The following is a 22,606-nucleotide window of genomic DNA, read 5'->3' on the forward strand; positions in this document are numbered from 1 at the left end:
CAACAGGGTCACATTTCTTATTCTTAGAAGATAAATCCTCTGCATATTAATTTATTATGATAGATACAGTGAGGTGTGTGTTTGTGTGAGCCATAGGATGTTTTTATCATTAGTGAAACAAAGCTAGTAACTGTTTGGTACACAATTAGGGGATTATAGGGTGATGCATTGTTCTGCAGAAGACACTGGTCACGTGTAGGGTATATATTATTGATCAGCAAGCCCCTGAACCAATGTCCAATGGTACCTGATGGCAGACATATCAGAGGTCCAATTTAATTCCATGTAAACATCCCCCACCCACATTGGAATATTTCCACTTACTGCTTGACCATTACCCTCTTGCCAAGTTGGATAAACTCACTCAATTGGGTTTTGACCCACTTGCACCCTGCCATCAGTGTATGCCGATGCGATTTCTCAACTCTTCAATCCAGGCAACCTTTCTCCATTCTCGGAGCTTCTGGTTGCAGTGTTTGAGCTACTTGCAGTGATCTCTGGTATCGTGTAACATTTGGGGAACAGAAGTATATGTATTGGGTGGTAGCTTTTAAAGGTGGCATTTGTGGATAACATGGTTGCTCATGTTGTTGCTGAGAATTGAACTGATGAGTGATTTGCTGCACTGCGGCTCATCTATCCACTGTTACTATAACCTGTATTTGGCATTTGATTGAGGCTTGCTGGTTTCCCTTTGTTGTGATGTCATGGAGTACTCATGACAAGGTGGCATATGAAAAAGCCAAGTGTCTGAAGGGTGTGTAGGCTAGCGTCTGATGCGCCAGGCACTCACCAGCTTGCTGCAGTCAAATGTGCTAAGAATGTGTCATTCTCTTCCAGTGCTTAACAGCTGGCCAGTGCAGGTGTGACAACATCCCAGTTCTTTGTCATACTAGGCTATATTCTGTTTGCTGTGGAATTAGAAGTTATCTTCCTTTGTAGTATAGGTATCTTTAATTCAATTGCTCATGAGACTATTTTGCTTACAATGTCAAGAAAATAAAAAGTGACTAACTTCACAGATATCTGTTGTGAGATAAGAGCACGATCTTATTTTTCACTTCTTTTTTTGCAATAAAACTGTGTTATTGAAGCCACTATATGCCTTTTCATTTACAGGGTCTGTTGAACCTGTCACAGAAGTAATGTGGGTGTATGATTCAGAGCAGGAAATGATGGTGCAGAAAGAGATTACATATGTTCCAGGTCTTTACAAAATTTTTGATGAAATTCTGGTAAATGCTGCAGATAATAAGCAGAGAGATCCAAAGATGGATTGTATAAAGATAGACATTGATGCGTAAGTTAACTCTAATCATTATCAAATATCTTAAGTATGTGTTGTTAGTAAATATGTTGGTTTTGCATGTCTTCAACCATATATATTTAATTGGTTAATTTCTCTTTTGTCAGAGAGAACAACACAGTATCGGTATGGAATAATGGTAAAGGTATTCCTGTTGTTGAGCACAAAGATGAGAAAATGTATGTTCCCACCATGATTTTTGGGTACCTGCTTACCTCGTCAAATTATAACGACGAAGAAGAAAAGGTCACTGGTGGTAGAAACGGATATGGGGCAAAGTTGTGCAATATATTTAGTACAAAATTCACGGTGGAAACAGCTTCAAGAGAATACAAAAGAGCATTTAAACAAGTAAGCTTTAATTGATATCCTTGTTCCCATTAGGATTATTTTTTCATTAACATACCAGCATATAAGTTTATGACTAAATTATATACCTTTCCATATTGATGTAATTGAAAAAAGTTCTTTAAAAAGTAGTGTGGTAGTACTGCTTCCGCATTTATGAATGTGTTAATTATTGACTAGTGAGAAAAGTGCTTTAGCCAGAAAACATGAATGAGGGGACGTGTCATAGTATGGACATTAAACTGCTAGTGGACTCTCAAGTAACTTTTGTTACATGCAGCGGTGCAGTGATGCGCACGCGCTCGCTCTCTCTCTCTCTCTCTCTCTCTCTCTCTCTCTCTCTCTCTCTCTCACACACACACACACACACACACACACACACACACACACACACACACACATTAGAAAAATGGGAAGTGTGGAATTTCCTCAATGTTTTACAAATTGGGGTCTCTCTCTTAATAAGGCGGCTAAACAAAGAAACAAACACTCAGTAACCATTTTAATTATCATAGCAATTTAAAAAAAAGTAAAAGATGGTGCAGCCTTTCCAAAAGCTGCAAGCTGTATGAAGTTGCTTTATTTGTCACTAGTGTTTTCATTTCAGTATAGACACAGCATCAAGTTTATCTGCCAAGATTACAAATCGGTGTGAAATTTTATGAAATGGTAGAAATAAAAATTTGTAGATAGTGTTGGCATTCAACAAAAACAATTATTAATACTCCCAATGGTAATATTTTCGTAATGTCCATAGACAACTATGGGGTTCCAACATTGGGGAAGTTATCGACATTAAGAGTGAAACCATCTTGGTGGATTGTCATGCTGGCCGGAGTGGCCGTGCAGTTCTAGGCGCTACAATCTGGAGCCGAGCGACTGCTCCGGTCGCAGGTTCGAATCGGGCATGGATGTGTGTTACGTTTAATTAGTTCTAAGTTCTAGGCGACTGATGACCTCAGAAGTTAAGTCACATAGTGCTCAGAGCCATTTGAACCATTTTGGGATTGTCATAATAAAACTGAGTACACCCAAAAGGTGCTTCTCAAAAGTGTACATGACTGCTGAATAAAACAGGAAAAAAACAGATAATGAATGGGACACTATTATGGACGGGGACATTAGTGCCCCCCCCCCCCCCTCCCACCACCACCACCACCACTATTTTCTAGGCCTTGCTCACAAGCAGTCATGCTTTGTACACTTTTGACAAGCACCCTTTGGTTGTAGTCTCTTTTGTTATGATTACTCACCAACATGGTTTGATTCTTAATGTGGATAACTTCTCAAATGGTGGGACTCCATAATTGTCCATCCACATTATGAAAATACAACCATTGTGAGAGTACTTGTCATTGTTTTTTATGCCAGAACTATTTATGGTTCCGTATTTCTTCTCCATGTATTTTAATACCTACTCCGAATTTTTCTTTTGTTTCCTTCATGCTTGCTCAATATACAGATTGAATAACATCTGGGAGAGGCTACAACCCTGTCTCACTCCCTTCCCAACCACTGCTTCCCTTTCATGTCCCTCGACTCTTGTAACTGCCATCTGCTTTCTGTACAAATTGTAAATAGCCTTTCGCTCCCTGTATTGTACCCCTGCCACCTTCAGAATTTGAAAGAGAGTATTCCAATCAACATTGTCAAAACCTTTCTCTAAGTCTACAAATGCTAGAAACGTAGGTTTGCCTTTCCTTAATCTTTCTTCTAAGATAAGTCGCAGGGTCAGTATTGCCTCGTGTGTTCCAACATTTCTACAGAATCCAAACTGATCTTACCCGAGGTCGGCTTCTATCAGTTTTTCCATTCGTCTGTAAAGAATTCGTGTTAGTATTTTGCAGCTGTGACTTATTAAACTGATAGTTCGGTAATTTTCACACCTGTCAACATGTGCTTTCTTTGGGATTGGAATTATTATATTTTTCTTGAAGTCTGAGGGTATTTCGCCTGTCTCCTACATCTTGCTCACCAGATGGTAGAGTTTTGTCAGGACTGGCTCTCCCAAGGCTGTCAGTAGTTCTAATGGAATGTTGTCTACTCCGGGGACCTTGTTTCGACTCAGGTCGTTCAGTGCTTTGACTACATGGCATGAATAAGGTAAAACTTATAGTACTTTTTCTGCGAGGAACACATTGTCATACTTTACGTTAATTTGTATAGGATAAGTTGTCTCACTTAACGAGTGTTTTGCATTACAATTAAGATTCTGGAATGTACTTTTGAGTAGAGTAGAGGTATAGCAACAATACTTTTGCATGTTAGATTGACTGTCTTGCACCTAATAGATCTTAGAAAATTGGAGTTAATGATACCGAGAATTGGTAAATTTTCTGGAGCTTGCTGCCAGCCCTCGCTTCTGCATTTTGCATTCTGGCTACTAGCCACTTCTCTCTCTGAGCCACTAGCCAACCATCCCATCGCTCTCACTGCTTCCCATCTCCCTCTCCCCACCCACCCCTCCCAGCACTTCCTCCCCACCACAACCCATCCACCTGCTGCGAAACAGTGTGTGTGTGTGTGTGTGTGTGTGTGTGTGTGTGTGGGGGGGGGGGGGGGGGGGGGGGGGGGGGGGGGGGCGATTAAAGTAAACAGCAATCCATGCTTAAGTTCTCTATATATATGAACTTAAATGCCTACAGTGATTGAATCAGGTCAAATGCAGGTCAAATGTACTTGATTTTCGTGTAAGCTGTATTTTGTGTTACCAATGTTAGAAGCGCTGAAATTCCTCTTTAAAATCAATATCAATGTTTTTTTTTGCCCCCCCCCCCCCTCCCCCACACACACACACACACACACACACATGCCCACTACTTCTGCATAATAATTATCTTTAATGTGCCGTATTTAAATTTACAGACATGGGCAAATAACATGAGCAAGACATCTGAGCCTAAAATAAAGGATTTTACTGGAGAAGATTATACAAAGGTGATATTTTCTCCTGATCTTGCCAAATTCAAAATGGAAGCACTTGATAAGGATATTGTTGCTCTAATGTCAAGGAGAGCATATGATGTTGCTGCATCTACAAGAGGTGTTAAAGTGATGCTAAACGGAAAACGTTTGCCTGTATGTATATCTTTTTTAGTTTTTTGTGTTCCTATTCCAGTAGATACACATACTTAAAAACTATTTTCTTTAAACACAGGTAAAGAACTTCAAGGATTATGTGGAGCTGTACATTAAAAATAAGGATGATGAAACTGGCAATCCCTTAAAAATAGTGTATGAGCAAGTAAATGACCGGTGGGAAGTTGCACTAACTATTTCAGATAAAGGATTTCAGCAAGTTTCATTTGTAAATAGCATTGCTACAACAAAGGTAAGTTACAAGCAAGACTACCCACATTGCCTTGCTGTACCAGGTGGCTTTATTTATTTATTTATTTTAAATTCTGTCCTGTGTTTGGTATGGTTGCATCAGTATACAATTATACATCGTGTTTTGTGTTGTAGATAATGAAGAATTGCACACACTAAATATCTTTTACTAATTACAACAATGTGTTTCTCAACAAGGTGAAGTGGTATTCGACCGTAGCAGGAACTAACATTGTGACTTGACTAGGTATACAATAAAACCCTTATTTTACACTTTCTTGGCATCCAGACTTAAAGACCATAAAATTGAAAAAAAGTGTAGTATCAATGAAAACGTTACAGCCCCCAAAATACGAGCAAAAACATATGTAATTTGCATATATGATTATAATTTTTAATCCTACCAGTTGTATAAAATCTGTATAAGTGAAGGAAATTAAATGTACAATACAATGTTTATACAATAATTTGTTGTAATGAATTTCATCAGCTCTTAAAAAAAATAAGATGAGTAACAGCAAGTATAAATTCATCAAAAAATTGAAATTGGTGTGTGAGAACAAGGTAATTGAGCTATATCCTGACATGCTACGACTACAAATTATACATCAAAACATCTATTGAGAAATCTTTCCGTTGTATTGACCCAGAAAAAAAGCAATAATTGGTTAACATGGTGAATTAAACCAAGAACTGTGAAGTACGGTGAACAGCTTTGGAATCTAACATGTGGGGGGTGTATGTTTTCATTTTTTTAACCAATGGCAGTTTAATTGGATTGAGTAGACCTCAAGCCGTGGACATACTAAGCTTGAAACGTGTTTCTGGCTACGTGATGTGGACACCCTTTGGAAACATCAATTGATAACAGTAGCAGTGTCTGTACAGATCAAGGGAAACAGTGTTTCAGGCCACCTACTGCATGTCTCCACTGCTCGGTGCAAGTGTGTGTTTGTGTCGCATTATGTCGTCTATTGTATAGAGTTGGTAGGTGTTTTGTTTTCTCTTGCTGTATTAAGCTTTTCTGGAGAGGGGGGGGGGGGGCGAATTGCAGTGGATGAGGCAGCAGACTGCTGTTTTGTTGTTATTGTACCAAGCAGTACAAGAACAGCAATAAAACAAGGTGCTCTGCAGAAAACTGCTGTTACATTTGGTAGAATACTGAGAAAGACAGTGTGGAAAACAAAATAAGGTCATTTTGTTGTAGCCTGCTTCAAAATGTGAAATAAAGAAATTGTGAAACCATATTTGCTAGAAATTCAAGATTGTTACATGATATCCAAGTGAATTTACAGAAACTAGAGCTGTCTTCCATATTCATTCCCATAAGTAGCAAGTTTTTTACCCACCAGTTGTTCTATTGTATGTTTCCGCTCACCAAAGATGACGACTGTATGCAAACCAACAAATTGATTTCTTACGACTACTAATCCGATTTTATCAGCCATTACAAACTACTGTACAAACTCTCCATCAAAATAAATATCGTAGTTTTAAAACCAGTTATGAAATTCTGTGATAAATGCAACCTTATTCTGTAAACTTATGAAACACTTGAGAGATGCTTATGGCCTTTAGGTCACAAGTCACAATAAATAAATAAATAAAAAATTAAAGAAGATGATGTCTTTCACTGTGTGTACCTTTGAGTATTAATAATGCATGCAGCACATACTACAGTTTCCTCGTCTCTAGACGTGACGTGGCAGACAACATGAAAACAATGCAACAAATAGCATTGCAGACAATGCAAATCCAGTGAGAAATGTTTACTGCCAGTGTGGACAGAAAGACAAGAAACAGTCGGAAACAGATGTGATACACAAATAATGTTTCCAAAGACCATGTTTCCAGTGGCAGTGTGAATGCAGCTTCCCACTACTTTTTGCAGTTGTAACATCACTAGTGGGCTTTTGACTATCAACTTTTGCGAGTGCCTGAGAACAACCCCTGTGTGAACTGTGTACATTTTGGTTATTCATTTCCTTCGTAGTGTGCGACATATGTGCCCAGCATACCATTTCGAAGCAAAAGTGCATTTGACAGTATATCACAGGTATGTCACACTTATCATTAAATGTCAATTAATAAAGTGTCAACAGTGTAAGGCTTCAAGAGATTGTATGATAACTAATGTACAATACAAAATTCAGATGAGTAAGGTGTAGCATAGTGATTAACATCTTGATTAGCTGACTTTGAAGTTATAGGTTTGGTTTGCAACTCGCTGCGTGCCAATATTTTTGTGTGGTGATCCCAAGTGTGTGGTCAGACAGAAACCTAATAGGACAGCTTACATTCATGCAAGTGAAAAGAACAGTGATAAAATTCATATTGTTCCTTGTCATACATACTTCGCTGTTTATTTCCGAACGTGTGGCAATTTCCGAGTGTGTGGTTAGGCAGGAGTATGAATGGACAGCTTAAATTGCTGCAAGTGAAACGATGAGCAATAACATTCATAGTCCTCCCTAAGACACTTGGAAATTGCCACATGTTTGGAAGTAAACAGCAAAGTATTTACAAGGAACAATACGAATTTTATCGCTGCTTGTTTCATTCGCAGGAATGTCACAAACATTTTGCATGTCACACAGCCACATATTCCCCTAAGTACTTCATGTAACAACTGAGATTCTCCTGTCACGAACACATCCATAAACATAAACTTGATGCTATAGTGACCAACAAATCGATAGCCTTGTTCCTGGTCATCTTCACAGTGCCACCATGTTATGATTTTGTCATTTCCTGCAAAAAGTATTGTGAAGCGTTCTCAACCCATCATTATTGCGTGGTGAAGCAAAACGTTGCAAGTTTGGTTGGCAAGGCCAATAGTGGATTATGTCAGCACTTCCCCTCTCACATCTCCCCTCTCCGCAACGGCGTAAAATATTCCCTTAACTCTGCCATCACCCAAAGTGCGAACCGTTCGTCATTTAATCACATCAAATGTCAGTAGACGAGTTAGAATGTAGAGTTGAGTAAATCTTACTAGGAAGAAATGTAAAAACAGGGAATTTTTAGCATTGATGTTGACGGGTTTTTCACACGCTCTACAAATTTGTGGTGTAGAATTGCAGTGCTCCATTTATAAGAACACAGGGGTGTGCTCTGTTGCTACTTCCCTCCGTGCTGCTCAGATTGAAAAACAACAGTGCTGCCTGCCACAGGAAGTTATCACTTTGCCTTACTGAGTGACTTTCTCTTTTGTTGTCACTATTATTATTATTATTATTATTATCATCTCTTTCCTTTCTCAGATGTTACGTCTGGTTAAGAATGGAAAGTGACGCGGACCTTGATCAAGCACGACTTCCTTTTAACTGTACGGTATATGTTACATTGCATTTAGGAACTTTTGGGTAATTGAACATGTATCAATAATTACAGATTTCTGTAGGTGTATATATACGTTTGGATGTAGCTGTATTGCGTTGATGTACTGGTGGAAACTGCCACGTGCCTGTAGTCTTATCACTTGCAGTTGCTCTGTCACTATGGCAAATTATTATTATTATTATTATTATTATTATTATTAAAAAAATACAATCCCCTCACCCCCCCCCCCCCCCCCCCCTCCTGCTGTGTGATGGATGTAAGACACTGGTGTTTTTACCAAAAAGTTTAAATTACATTACAGAAAGTGGTGATTTTTATCAAAAACCATGTTATCACATTTGTAAATGAAGTTCGCTTGAGTCACTGTCTTGGCCTTTTGTTTTCACTGTGTAACATTAACAAAAATTGGAAAAATGTTGAAACCTGAAGAGCTGTATTATGAAAATGTAAATTTCCAGAAAGATTAAAACCACTGAAATTCTCCAGGTTGTTATTGATCCGCTGTTTGCTCAGGACTGACATTGGAGCTGTGACTTCTCCCCAACCGCCCGTCCCCTCCTTCCCTCCCCATGTCTGCAGACAGAGATTAAATTAGGTTATCCAATAAATACCAGAAGACCACTTCATAATGCCCCATAGAATTTTAGTAATGTGAAGCTGTTTCTTTGTATTAATTTAAAGTGATATGTTTTCAGGGTGGTAGACATGTAGACCATGTATCTGATATGATAGTAAAGCAGTTAATTGAGACATTGAAGAAAAAGAATAAAAATGGTATTCAAATCAAACCGTTCCAAGTGAAAAACCACATGTGGCTATTTGTAAATTGTCTTATTGTGAATCCAACATTTGACTCACAGACAAAGGAAAATATGACTTTGCAAGCAAAAAGTTTCGGATCAAAATGTCCACTTTCAGAGAAATTCATTAACAGTGTGAGTAATATTAATAGACATCAACAAAGGTAGTTTTGACAGATCTTGAATTTCATAGTTGGAAAATTTTGAAATTCGGTGTTGATTCATTCTGTCTTCTACTTTGACTTAGGTGACTAAATCAGGTATAGTGGAGTCTATTCTGATGTGGGCCAAAGCAAAAGCTGATACACTATTGACAAAAGCTTGCAGCAAAAAGAAACAGTCAAGACTTACAGGTATTTGTTTTTTGTACCTTAATTATTTTTTAATTGTGATACCTAGTTTCTGTTTGGTTTGTACTGATGTATGTCATCAGCTATTTCTATTAATTAAACTTCATTTACTTTACTCCTTTAGTTTACAATATTAACAGAAAAAAAGTTTCCATTCAGTGAACTTGTCAATGATTGATGCTCACCATTTTATTATTCTACCATCCAATAATGCTAATACTTTACATGCATTGTCAGAAGATAAAATTACTTTTACTGTAAACATCTGGAAAAAGTAATGGATGGCAATACACAGTGAGTTTGTGTCACCTAGGCTTACTAGGTGGGATCCTTTTTCATGCCTTGAGATACAGCCAGTTCAGTTTCTCTGCTTGCAGTGTGTGTAGTGAAGAGAGGAGGAAGACACCACAGCTTCGTGCCCATCGTTTGAAAATATTTGTTTGTAATGAATTCTTCTACCTCATTCCATAAATATTTTAAATATTTCAATTAAACTTAACCAAAAATGTAAGTCTCAGTAGCAGATGTCACTTTCCCCAGTGAACATTGTATTCAATATTTTCAGGTTCAGGACTTCACTGACCCATCATCATATCTTTAAAAAGTATGCCGTGATCAACAGCCAACAATGGTTAACAAAGTTTGCTTAATTGTAGATGTCACTGAAAATGACCCGATGTTGCTAAAAGTTCTATATAAGATTTTTTTCATGTTCTGGACTCTTCTAAGACATCACTGCCTTTGTAAAAAGTGTGTTGTTGGTATAAGTCAACAGTAACAAATTAAGTATTTTTTAAACTTTTTCTTGGGTGGTAATGCAAGTTATGAAGAAAGTGTTGCTATTATTGCAAGGGTTAAATAGACCTAGAAGAACAAACATTAGAAAATACCATTTTGGAAAAAAAGTTGACGTTTTTGCAAAAGTAAACATTCCAGTCACAGAGTTGTTGTTAGTCAGTAAAATCTAATTATCATCTTCGGTTATTTTCTTTACAGTACCTACCTCCTGCCCCCAACTGCCCCACCCACCCGAGAGAGCTAAGTACTGTGTGCCAACTTAAATTCCTTATTTGTTGTTCTTCCCATTTCTTCCAGTATTTTTTCATCTGTTCACTATGTTTTTCTTCCAATCCCCTCCTACCTTGGTATCGTTCCGCATTCAGTTCTGTATTCAGTACTTTTCCCTAAACACTTATCTGTCAGTTGTTTCCTCAACTTTTGTTATTTTTTTCTAAATCCTTTATTACTTCATGGGTTCAACTTGTTCTTTTAATAAAGATAAATATCAGTTGCCAGTTGCACAAAAATTTTAGTGAATATACTTTAATGTTTCAGTAGATTAATTTGTCATTTTCAGAAGTTACAGGCTTAAATGTAGATAAGTCAACATTAAACAAAAATTGGGTAAGATAAAAGTGCCCTACAAAGAAGATTCTTTTCTACCTTTACAAATCACTGTATGGTAACAGCAGGGAGATGTCAGCACCACATATCTGTACCCAGAGCACCAATGTGTTTACTCGTAAAAGATTATCATCATGTGGGAGCCACATTGCGATAGCACTAACTTCTGGTGGTGATTCAGTGAATTTTTTATATTAGCATTGTAATGTTTTTCTAATGAATTATCTTTTTAGTATTTCTAATCTATCTAAATTGTAAATTATGGTTTAATGCCATAGATATGCCAATTTTTTTATTTTTAGACAAGCATTTTGTATTTTACGGGTATTCAGTTATAATGTTTGTTAATTTTTTTCTTGCAGAAATTCTTATGCTAGTCCTACAGACTATTTCTTCGTAAAGATTAATTTGCATTCTAACAGGTGTTACATTTTCAAAAAGTGTAGCAAAGTCATCTGCAAATACAAGACAGTTTACTCCAAAATTTTCGTTTCTTCTTCACAACTTTGAAATATTATATTCATTCAGTTTTTCATTCCAAGTTCTTATAGTTTATTCTAGAACAGGATTGGGGTCAGACAACCCTTTCCAATACACCTGTGTTTGTTTCAAAGCCGCCGCCGCCACCACCACCACCGCCGCTGCCGCCGCCGCTGGTGTCAATACCTTCATTTGTAAGCCTACTGGCATTGTTTCTTTCCTGGCACTCCTCCAATAATGTGTTGTCAGAGCCATCCATAGTACTGGATACATAGCTCTTCTTGAATCCTTTCATAATAGATTCACTAGGTATTATGCTCCAGACAGTAAGGATCCACTGGCCCAGCAAGGGTATTGAGGGTTTCTTTAACTTCCCTCTTGGAGTGAAGGCATGGTCTCTGAGGAAGCCACTCATTGTAACACTGTTGTAGGTGAACCTTAAAGTTCTATTCCCAATTACATCCATTTCTTAAAATTGGGAGGTCGTGCTTCCAGGACACACTACTAGAACTGTGTTGCTCTTTATCAGATCCTTAACTTTCTGGGTTGTGTCCCCCCTGAAAGAGTGCAGTACCAACATTTTCCTTCTGTTTACAAGAGCCTGGTATGCTGTTGCAAACAACTTTCAGCTATGAAAATCAAAGAAGTTATGATGAGTTAGTTATTGACATTCAGACATAGTGAGTGCTCCCCAGGATACAGATAGATCCCTTTTCTTTTCATCAGTGGGAAACTACTTTTGTACTGCCTGTGACTACATCATCAAGTTTACACTTATGGATTAATGTGTTAAAGCATACTCAAGTTGCTAGGTTAGACAAAATTGAAGATGCACCATCATATTTTGCAAAGAAGAGAATGAAACTACAGATGAGGTGGTGAATGAGCTTCAGAGGCAGTTCATAGCTCTTCAGGTAGGTGACACTTTAGATGCACATCGAAATGCTGTGAGTGAGTCCTGTTGGGCACAAATATCAAGAATTTGTGGAGCTGATAGACTTCTTAAGTATAACAGAATTTCTAGAGCAATGCTCTCTATTCTCACTGTACCCCATAGCAATTCCAGAATGTGAATATGTTTTCAGCCTTGTAAAGAAAAATGGAACAGAGTTCTGATCATCCATGTCCAGTCAACCTCCGGAGTCTTTCTGTTTTGAAGACCGGGAGTTCTGGTCTCTGTTAAGACAAAACACTTTCTCAATACCCTTTGTAGGAAGCTAGAGAGGCTAAAACTTCGACTTTCAAGTCGAACTAACATGTGATTTGTAGTGTTTATAATATTAGTTTTTGCCTATGTTACACTAAAAAAGTTTTGTTGTGCAAAGCCTTTTTCAGTTATCACATATCTGCTTAATTTATCAAGGAAGTAATGTGTATGCTCCAAACCAATAGTCACCACACCTGCTGCTGTTTAACATTAATTTCTTCTTGGTTGTTATGTTCATCTACAAATCATTGTCCTATGATGTAAGTAGATGTGATTTCATTGTAGTATCCTGTTTAAAGCATGAATTATTGTATTTTGTAGCCCAGAAGAATTATTATTTTCATTAAGCCAGGGTATGTTGAAAATCGTTAGCTTATTTTGTCATGCATGATAGCCTTTCTCAAAAGTTGGCAGGTATGCAATACCCCTTTTCTGTCTGAGCCCTAAAGCTAATTACAGCTCGGCAGAAGCATATGATGAATTTTTGATTGAAAGGTTAGCATATTGGCTGTATGAATTATTGCTGTTTTTTTTTTCGCTTTAACTACAGTGTTATGATGAAATAACAGTAATATTATGAAAACGAAAGCTTGCTAATCACCATATGGAGGATACGCTGAAGTCACAGACAGGCACAACAAAAAGAATGCTTTACATTTTACTGCCAAGCTGTGGCCAAGAGACAGTTACTGAAAGTACTGCCTAACACAACATGCTTCACTTCAGTGACTGCTTCACAGCCTGTGCAACATAGGTCCCCTCTTCCTTGTTCCCATTCCAGCACTAGAATGCCTTCTATTACAATCCAACACACTCACTAGACTTTTCCCCTCCCTTCTCTCCTTTTCCATTCCCCCACCCCATAAAAAGAGAGAGAGAGAGAGAGAGAGAGAGAGAGAGAGAGAGAGGAGGAAGAAGAAGAAGAAGAAGAAGAAGAAGAAAAAAAAACCTGACTGCACTTGGACGCCTTACCCTGTCTTCACCATATCCCTGCATGCTCCCACAAGCTGTACTACACCTAGCCCCACCTCTGCCTCGCTATTCATCCCAGCCTCCCACATATCCTCATCACCCACAGATTGTCTCTCCCATGAAGCACAGTTAGTGTATGCAGTCTGGTCTCAGCGGCCATAGACAGTGGTTTGTGCATGTGCATGTGCGCTCTCTCTCTCTCTCTCTCTCTCTCTCTCTCTCTCTCTCTCTCTCTCTCTCTCTCTCTCCCCCCCCCCCCCCCCCCCCCCTTTTTACAGGAAGCTTTTTTGGCCGAAACCTCAAATGTATGAGAGCTATTTTGTTGTGACTGTCAGCAGTCTATCCTTTTCATAATATTATTATTCTTCCATCCTGTGTTTTCAATTGTTTGATGTTATGATAAAAGTTACATATCATTTCAATACAGGGATTCCGAAGCTAGAAGATGCAAACCATGCGGGGACACAACACTCTCTGGACTGTACTCTTATTCTTACTGAGGGAGACTCAGCCAAGTCATTGGCTGTGTCTGGTCTTGGTGTAATTGGAAGAGATAAATATGGTGTTTTCCCATTGAGAGGCAAGCTGTTGAACGTTCGTGAAGCTTCCCACAAACAGGTGAGCTTATGGATGTCCCATTTATCTAACATTTGGAATAAAACTAATATTTATTATTGAAATCAGTGGACTTGCTTAGTGGATGAAAAGTACTTGACATATTTGTTAGTTTTCTGTTCACTACAATGTTGCTTTTGGTCTTCTTTAGGACAGGCCACATGTAAAATTCTATTTAATAATTGTAGAGAAATGTGTCAGTTGTCATTACACATCATTGTAATGGATGATGTTAATAGTTGGCACTTCGTTTAACTTACACTTACAGTTATTGGCACTTGTTAGAATATTGTTTGCATAACTGTGCAAATAATTGTTACTTTACTCTATTTGGTCAAACAAAGTTTTCTGCCTATAACTCCAACACAGAAATGTGTGTCTTAAATATTCTTTTATGTCCCTGCTATTTACTCATTTAGTCGTGAAGCTCCAATTTCTGATAGCGTGATTTTCACATTATCTGTTAATATTTGCCTCAAACACACAATTTTTGAGTATGTATGCAGTATTTATTGTAATAATGAAATGTTTTAAGTGCTGTGTAATTTGTATTTTGACAGATAATGGATAATGCAGAAATAAACAACATAATTCGTATTGTTGGCCTTCAGTACAAGAAGAAGTATGAATCTGTAAATGATCTAAAGACACTAAGATATGGAAAGCTGATGATAATGACAGATCAGGACCAGGTAAATCAACTCTTATCTCGAAAAGGACTTAGATTTTTGTTGTTGATGTGCATAATGCTTTTTTAAGTGGGTCAATAGAAAAGGGGGTGGTAACCTGTTTGCGTTTGGAGGATACAGTACTTTCATTTCTTTGAAATTGAATAAACCAAAAAATCGATTAACCGGTGCTTTCTGTTTGGTTCCTGCTGAATTTTATCAAAAAAATTTCTCACGTAACTGAATTTTACGAATTAAAATTCCCCAAATTACATATTCCATATCTTATTTGCATCTGAACCAAATAAGTGTAAGCATACGTAGTTCTGTGCACTACATTATTTTCTGTTACAGTTTTCACATAATTTTTGTCTGATGCACTTTAATCTCATAACAATGGCCCGATCTCTTGCTTGCTGCTCGCAAGATGCAAGGACGAGGGGAAAGAGGAGCTGGTCAGCAAACCACACATATTGCACAACAATCCGTAGATCTTTCTCTCCTTGTCTGTCTGTCTGTGAACCGTGAATGTGGGTCGTGCCCTCCCCCTCCCCCCTGCCCCCCTCCCCCCCTGCCCCCCCCCCCCAATCATTTGGAATATGTCATAGAAACAGAAATCAGCTACTAATACTCGGAAGCCATATCAAAAGCAGAAAATTCTACATGTGGCCAGCACTGTAGAGAAGACTGAAACACAGGTTGCAGATCCTGAAGTCTGCTCTCATCGATAATAAGTTCAACACAGAAAATAGAGGCAGTCCTGGTAAGCTGTTGATTTTGCTGCAGTAGAAAGCGCATGAGGCTGACCATACTTTAACAGGGTGTCTACGACCCGGGAGATCCGGGAAAAACCTGGGAATTTTTTCATCCGGGAGAAAACTGGGAAAAACCCGGGAATTTTTTTGAATTCTGGGAATTTTTGATTGTTTTTGTTCTCAGTTAAATTTTTGTAATTTTGACTGGTAAGAACAAATACTGTAACAAAGGATATTACTGTATCCTGCTACTGCAGAATAATACTGCAGCCATAAAACGTGAACGAGAGAAAAAACTAAAATAAAACTTAAATTGCAAAGGAAATGCGCCAATACAGCAACAAAACACAGTGCTCGTACAATTGTCTGCCAACAGCAAAACGTGTCAAAGACTTTAGGAAGACCATGCAGTAACAACAAATTGCCTCCGATGAGCATGACGCCACAACTGTTAACATTAGATTTGTTTCAGCAGTTACAAGTGGGATCATACGTATGCGCAGTTGAGTAGTATCTTCTTCCGTTTCTGGCTACAGAAACGTGGCCGTTGGCTGTGTAAGCAGTCACAGTATAAAAGCAGCTAGAAAATTTTACTGCCGGGCTCAAGCCCTGGATCTAGGAGTGCAGGGGGGGGGGGGGGGGGGGCGGGCAGATTCGTATAAATCTTGTTTCACAAAGCGCGTAGCATCCAGTGCAAGTTGGTCTATCGATTATTCGTATGACTTTTAAACGTGTCCCTGTCAGTTTTTGAACATTGTTGAACACATTCTAAGTTGATTTCTGAATGAATCATAAGTTGATTTCTGAATGCGTGCATAGTGTACGTGATGTCTCTGTCAGTGGAATCCTCATCACATCTAGAAATAAACTTTCCTGCAGACAAAAGGGGCTATACGAGATGGGCAGAGTATAGCCGAACGAAAGAAAGTCGACCACTGTCTGATTATGTGGTTGATAGGGTTTGCGAATGATGAGCGTTGTTAAGATTACCAGCGAAATCCATAGATTCAGATTACCAGAGTGCGAGTAAACGACTAACAGGAATAACTGGTAAGAAAGATTACGTATTATCTTCTCGGTGTATCCAAGAAAGTGAAATTTTTGGCCAGATCGCTGCTATACTAGCAAGGGCCAGTTGTACGGTCTCCGGCTAGCAGTCGCTTTAAGGTCTATTCTGGAAGTAGCACGGAAAACGCGTTATACGAACATGTAGCAATGCCTAACCGGAGAATAATCGTGGGATAACCTAACTGGTTATTCTGGCAGAGTTAGTGAAGTTAACCGGCGAATAACTTTTGACATTGGCAGGAATAGATACAGAATTAGTGATGACAACATTGTTTGTTACGAGGAAGGAGAAGAAACGGGGAAATCACACAAATTATGGAAGAATAAGACGATTCCAAATTTCTATAAAAATTTCGCACTACTACTTTTCGATTTCATGCTTGAGAAACCGGAGCGTATGAATGAAGTGTAAAACTATTTCCTAACGTAAAGCTTTTTGCTTGTAGTAGGCCTAATAGGCATTTGGTATTGGTACTTTGTGAATTATAATCTGCCGTGTTATAAAAATGACCATTTCTGCCAAAACAGTCTCGTTTATTTGGCGTGTGTTACAATTGCTGCGGTTTTATAAAGACCTATTTTGTTTTATCTTGCATACTGTGACAAAATATAGGTAATCAGGTTGAGAAACCACACCAGTCTTGAGCCTATTTGTGATTCAGCTTTGTCAGTATTAGATGACATTTCGATTTTTCAAGTAGCAAAACGTGTGACGAACTTTGATGAGGTAAAAGATCCTTTCGCAGAAAGGAAAGCACGCCATGTAAAGCTGTAGCAAGATTAGAGAGAAAAAAATTCTAGGCGCTAAGGATTGAAGAAATGTGTACTGTCTTGCTTGTCTCTTCTCTTTACTGGCTTTATGTAGCCTATACTTAATTTTATGGCACACAAAGCAGCAAGTTGTTAGCTAATAGGGAATAAAGAGCGCAAATTTTCTGAAGAGCTTTTTTTTTAAAAAAAAAGAAAGAAAAAAGAGGGGCAGGATGTCAAACCGGCCGACTGGAAGCAGGAGAGGCACCATAGGACATTTTAATTTCTGCTGTCCTGAATATAGTTTGATGGCATCCAGTATAAAATATACACGTTTCAATTCCACAGACCGAAATACAGTGACGTGTGATAGAAGAATGCTGTGTGAAGAGGTGTGGCGCTGCACTTTGGCACACTTACGATCAGATAACATGTCTTACAATTCCTCGGACACGTATGTTTTATGTATCAGAGTCTTCAGAGAGATGTTCGCTACAAAATGAATGTATTTTTGAAAATCCGATTTTTTTTAAACGTCCTATCTCAATCGCTCGAGGGACGCCACCATCTACTATTGCCCCGGTTCGGAAATATCGTAGATACGGGTCTGATGCGCAGAGCAGTTTGAGTTATAATAGGGAAGCGGGTAATCTCCATGTGACCCGTGTTTACATTTAGTGATTTTGCAGTTTCCTCTTTGTCTACTGCTCTCACATCAAATGAAAACAAAATTTCTTTCTTTGGCCAGAAGCTATCATGTGAATTAAAATACATTCACATAATAACGGAAGGCTAAAATACGTTATTAGTTTCAGATTTTATTTTATTTCCACCTTTCCGGCAGTCAGGCATTAATTGCCATGCAGAACAATGAAGTTATTTTTATCGGTTTGCTGGAAAAATTTTCTTTTATTAATCTTTCCCACTGCGGCAGTCAATATATTTGTACAAAGGGTTTAATTTCAAACTATTGGCTAGTTTCAACTGTTCGGTGCATTTCAAGTGTAGGTTTTCATCTTCTAGCACGTATGGCATTATGCCATTACAAAGAACCAGACATGAGATAACAAAGTACTGGTACCCAAGGAAATTTACATCCCGAAACCACATTGAAAAGCTTAATATCAGGTCGATGCCTACTTCACTGGGAATCTGGGACTCATTTAAAAATCAGCTGTTTGATGACGAGCCACTTAGAAGAATTTATAGACCAGAAGATCACACTTTTATGTCGTTATTAAAAAAATTACTGGCACATTTGTGTGATGTATCTTAAAATGTAATACATGCATAAAAGACCAACATTGTATGTGAAAGCGTAGCTTCTCTTGCAGCGTATTGGCCTTAGTGACCAATATTATATGTGAAAGCTTTGATTTTCTTGTAGTAACATTATATATATTAATTTAAACCATTAACTTTCCCTGTTTGTGTGTTCGCGCTACTCAACAGTGATGTTGCTATTGGCTGACTACACCACGTTTCCGAAGCTCTAAATATCCGCTGCCATTGGCTGGTGAGATCACGTGACATGAGCTATGACTGGCTTACAAATACGCATCGCAATCTCAATGTCAATGCTTCGGAAAGTAACATGCGTTGTTTGGTGGAATTCGAATTTATACTTTCGTAATACGAAAATATGCAGTGCACATGTTACTGCACATCAAACATCTTTCCAAAAGGTGTTTTGTTTTCTAAAGCGCCGGGAAATTCTACGCCCATGTATAAAACCATAGCCATTCAAAGGATTGATCAGTTATACAGTTCCGAGAGAAAATATACAGTCAATTAACAGGGAAAAACTATGTTTCCACCCGGGAGAAAGTGTATTTTTAACCGGGAAATCCGGGAATTTTTTTCCTTGGCCACGTATACACCCTGTTTAAGTAGTGGAGGATTCTTTGTTTGGATGGTTCTATCACATGGGTTCACAACAAATTCTGTTGTCTGGCCCCATGCTTCAACAAAAGGCTAGTAAAATTGCCCATAAAAGAGAAAAAATCTTGGAGGAAAATGCAGGAAGGAGAGACTCAAGTGTATGCAAACAGAAGATAGATACATTGTGCTGTAATTGATACAGTAGTTTAAATAGGCTTATGCCTAAGTTATGGCTAATTAGTTATTTAGGCCTAAAGAGTGAATCAATTGTGATTCATTTTTTGAAGCAATGTTGCATTTGTAAATAAAGTTTTCATATGCAATCATTGTGCACATTTTGTCAAAACTAATGTTTCATGGTCTCGAGTAACATTGTGTTACTTCCAATGAATTAAGTGCTTCTGACAGACTGGGAGGGTCCACTGATTGACCACCTGATTCGTCAGATTTCTCAGAACTGTTTGTCAGCTAATATTGGCACTACTACTCCAATTATTTCCTCACTATTTTGTACACAACACACTGAAGTGTCAGCATCACAGTCAACAAAATTGTCCAAATAATTAGATTTGAAATACGAACTCGGTCATTGTCTTCTGGTATATCGAAATCAACATCAAAATGTCCAACATTTTCAGGGTCAGCTTGAGTTTCATCTTTTACAAAAGAATCCCGTAATGTTTGAATACTCCATTAGTAGTGTAGCGCTTGACACAGTCATGTCGATTAAATATTTGGGCGTAACATTGCAGAGCGATATGAAGTGGGACAAGCATTTAATGGCAGTTGTGGGGAAGGCGGATAGTTGTCCTTGGTTCATTGGTAAAATTTTGGGAAGATGTGGTTCATCAGTATAGGAGACCGCTTATAAAACACTAATACAACCTATTCTCGAGTACTGCTCGAGTGTTGGGGATCCCTATCAGGTCGGATTGAGGGAGGACATAGAAGCAATTCAGAGGCGGGCTGCTAGATTTGTTACTGGTAGGTTTGATCATAACACGAGTGTTACGGAAATGCTTCAGGAACTCGGGTGGGAGTCTCTGGAGGAAAGGAGGTGTTCTTTTCGTGAATCGCTACTGAGGAAATTTAGAGAACCAGCATTTGAGGCTGACTGCAGTACAGTTTTACTGCCGCCAATTTACATTTCGGGGAAAGACCCCAAAGAGAGATTAGGGCTTGTACAGAGGCATATAGGCAGTCATTTTTCCCTTGTTCTGTTTGGGAGTGGAAAAGGGAGAGAAGATGCTAGTTGTGGTACGAGGTACCCTCCGCCATGCACCATATGGTGGAGTGCGGAGTATGGCTGTAGATGTAGGTTGTAAATTGAGAGCTACATAAGAATAGGCAACCACTCTTCAACTTTTGGGTAACATCTGGTTCATTACACAGTTGCATAGAATCCACAACTAATGACAGTGTTAGTATAACAGCTATGTCTTTCGTTATTGTTTATGCTCTTGCTCATAATTTGTGCTGCTGCATTTGCATGAGCGTTAAATGCTAGAAATTATGGCAAATTTTGGTGTGGGTGTTTATACATTCAGCATGTAATGTGTTGGAGATGGGAGTGTTTTATGGATGAAAATCAGAATGACACTGAAAAATTTTTATTTCGCTGCTGACTGTTACATACAAATAGATACTTGGTAAACTATCAGTCATATTTCAGGATGGCTCTCACATCAAAGGTTTGCTGATCAATTTCATTCACCACAATTGGCCATCTCTTCTTCAACTCCCATTTTTGGAAGAGTTTATAACTCCCATTGTGAAGGCATCAAAAGGCAGTCAAGAATTCTCATTTTATTCGCTTCCAGAATTTGAGGAATGGAAAGCTTCAAGAGATAACTGGCATACTTATAAGATAAAGTACTACAAAGGTAATTTTTGCCATATTTTTTTATTGTTAGTCAAGCGTTTCCAATCCAGATTAATAGCGTGCTTACACAACACAAATGAATTTCTGTTTGGTGTACATTTCTATTCTTGTTATGGTTTTTCTTTTTTAAATTTGACAAATATTCCAGGTTTGGGTACCTCTACATCCAAAGAGGCAAAGGAGTACTTCATGGACATGAAGCGACACAGAATAAAATTCAAGTATGGAGGTCCCAGTGATGATCACTGCATTAATATGGTAAAACTTCAAATATGTAATTTTAATGTTCCTTTAAAGACTGCAAGATCATCTTACATGAAATGATTACAAACTGGAATACAGAGATAAATAGGACTGCAGTCATTAATAGCTTTGCATGTAATTTTATTTATTGTAAAGACGTGTCATTCCATTTCGTTGCTCGTACAGCAGTCTCTCCTTATAAAATTCTGAACTGTATCATTCTCTTTTTATTGATATTCACTGCAGCTGTTAAAACTGCACTGATGTTGGTGAGAGTAGTTTCACCATTCGTTCTTTTACGAGGTAGTGCTTGAAATCTCTTCAAATTTCTTGTATTTGGGAATGGGATCTGCCTGTTTAATTGACGAGCTGTCAATTAGATTGGTATGTAGAGAATCAACACCCACATTTGACTGTATTTTGTGTGTTTAATTATGACCCTGGTTTCAGTCTTTTATACTATTTTCGAGTGATTGAATTTATGTCATTAACATATGACATGCTCCAACTATTATTCACTGACATTTCACAAGCTGGTGATTTTACATCTGGCATTTCGCGGGGAGCCACTATTTTTCTTAACTTATGGCCAGTTATGAGCTTGATGTCATACAATATATGTTAACAACATAAACCCAATCCCTTGAAAATGGTGTAAAAGGCCAAAACCTGGGTCACAATAATACAGTCAAATGGCAGTGTGTTCATTTAAAAATTATTGTATGACTGTTGCTCAGCAACATCAAAAAATAAATGGTTGGTATTTCATTCAACCAGGACTTGTTCTTTGGTTGAGCACTGGGATATTAGGGTAAAGTCAGCCTGTTGTGGTTGAGAGTAAGAAACAGTTGCCCTGATTATGGCAGGTTATGTTGGTGATGGGATCAACTGAGACAACTGTCTAGTGAGGCAGTAGGGAATTAATGTGTGACGAATCAAAATGTTGGCAGTAGACAAATAGCAGGACACAAGTGGGAAATTAGTAGAGATGTCAGTGCAGAAAAAGGAGGTTGGGAAAAGAAAGTACGAGAAGGAAGTGCAGCTCAAATAATTGCTGAAATATCAAAGAGGAAACTGTCCCCAAAAGAAACTAAAGTAATCAGAGATTTATAAAAATTAAACTTCCAAAATGGTAACAGACATGCATAATCATTGAAAGGATGACATTTATGAGAGTGCGTACTTAGTTATTGCTGGTGTAAAGT

The 22,606-nt window shown here is 38.2% G+C and overlaps 1 protein-coding gene across 3 annotated transcripts in view; it reads left to right on the top strand.

Moving 5' to 3' along the window:
- Positions 1-22,606, top strand: part of LOC124607206 (DNA topoisomerase 2-alpha-like) — a 179,830-nt gene that overhangs the window by 21,114 nt on the left and 136,110 nt on the right. For all 3 annotated transcript variants that reach the window (XM_047139468.1, XM_047139470.1, XM_047139469.1), the window contains 10 exons: positions 1,120-1,300; positions 1,414-1,657; positions 4,520-4,732; positions 4,812-4,985; positions 9,022-9,261; positions 9,374-9,479; positions 13,967-14,157; positions 14,715-14,846; positions 20,949-21,159; positions 21,307-21,416. In XM_047139468.1, the coding sequence (XP_046995424.1) occupies positions 1,120-1,300; positions 1,414-1,657; positions 4,520-4,732; positions 4,812-4,985; positions 9,022-9,261; positions 9,374-9,479; positions 13,967-14,157; positions 14,715-14,846; positions 20,949-21,159; positions 21,307-21,416 (1,802 nt within the window). The remainder of the gene's footprint in view (positions 1-1,119; positions 1,301-1,413; positions 1,658-4,519; positions 4,733-4,811; positions 4,986-9,021; positions 9,262-9,373; positions 9,480-13,966; positions 14,158-14,714; positions 14,847-20,948; positions 21,160-21,306; positions 21,417-22,606) is intronic.

The sequence above is a fragment of the Schistocerca americana genome, chromosome 3 (genome assembly GCF_021461395.2).
Source record: "Schistocerca americana isolate TAMUIC-IGC-003095 chromosome 3, iqSchAmer2.1, whole genome shotgun sequence".
In the NCBI taxonomy this organism is placed as follows: Eukaryota; Metazoa; Arthropoda; class Insecta; order Orthoptera; family Acrididae; genus Schistocerca; species Schistocerca americana.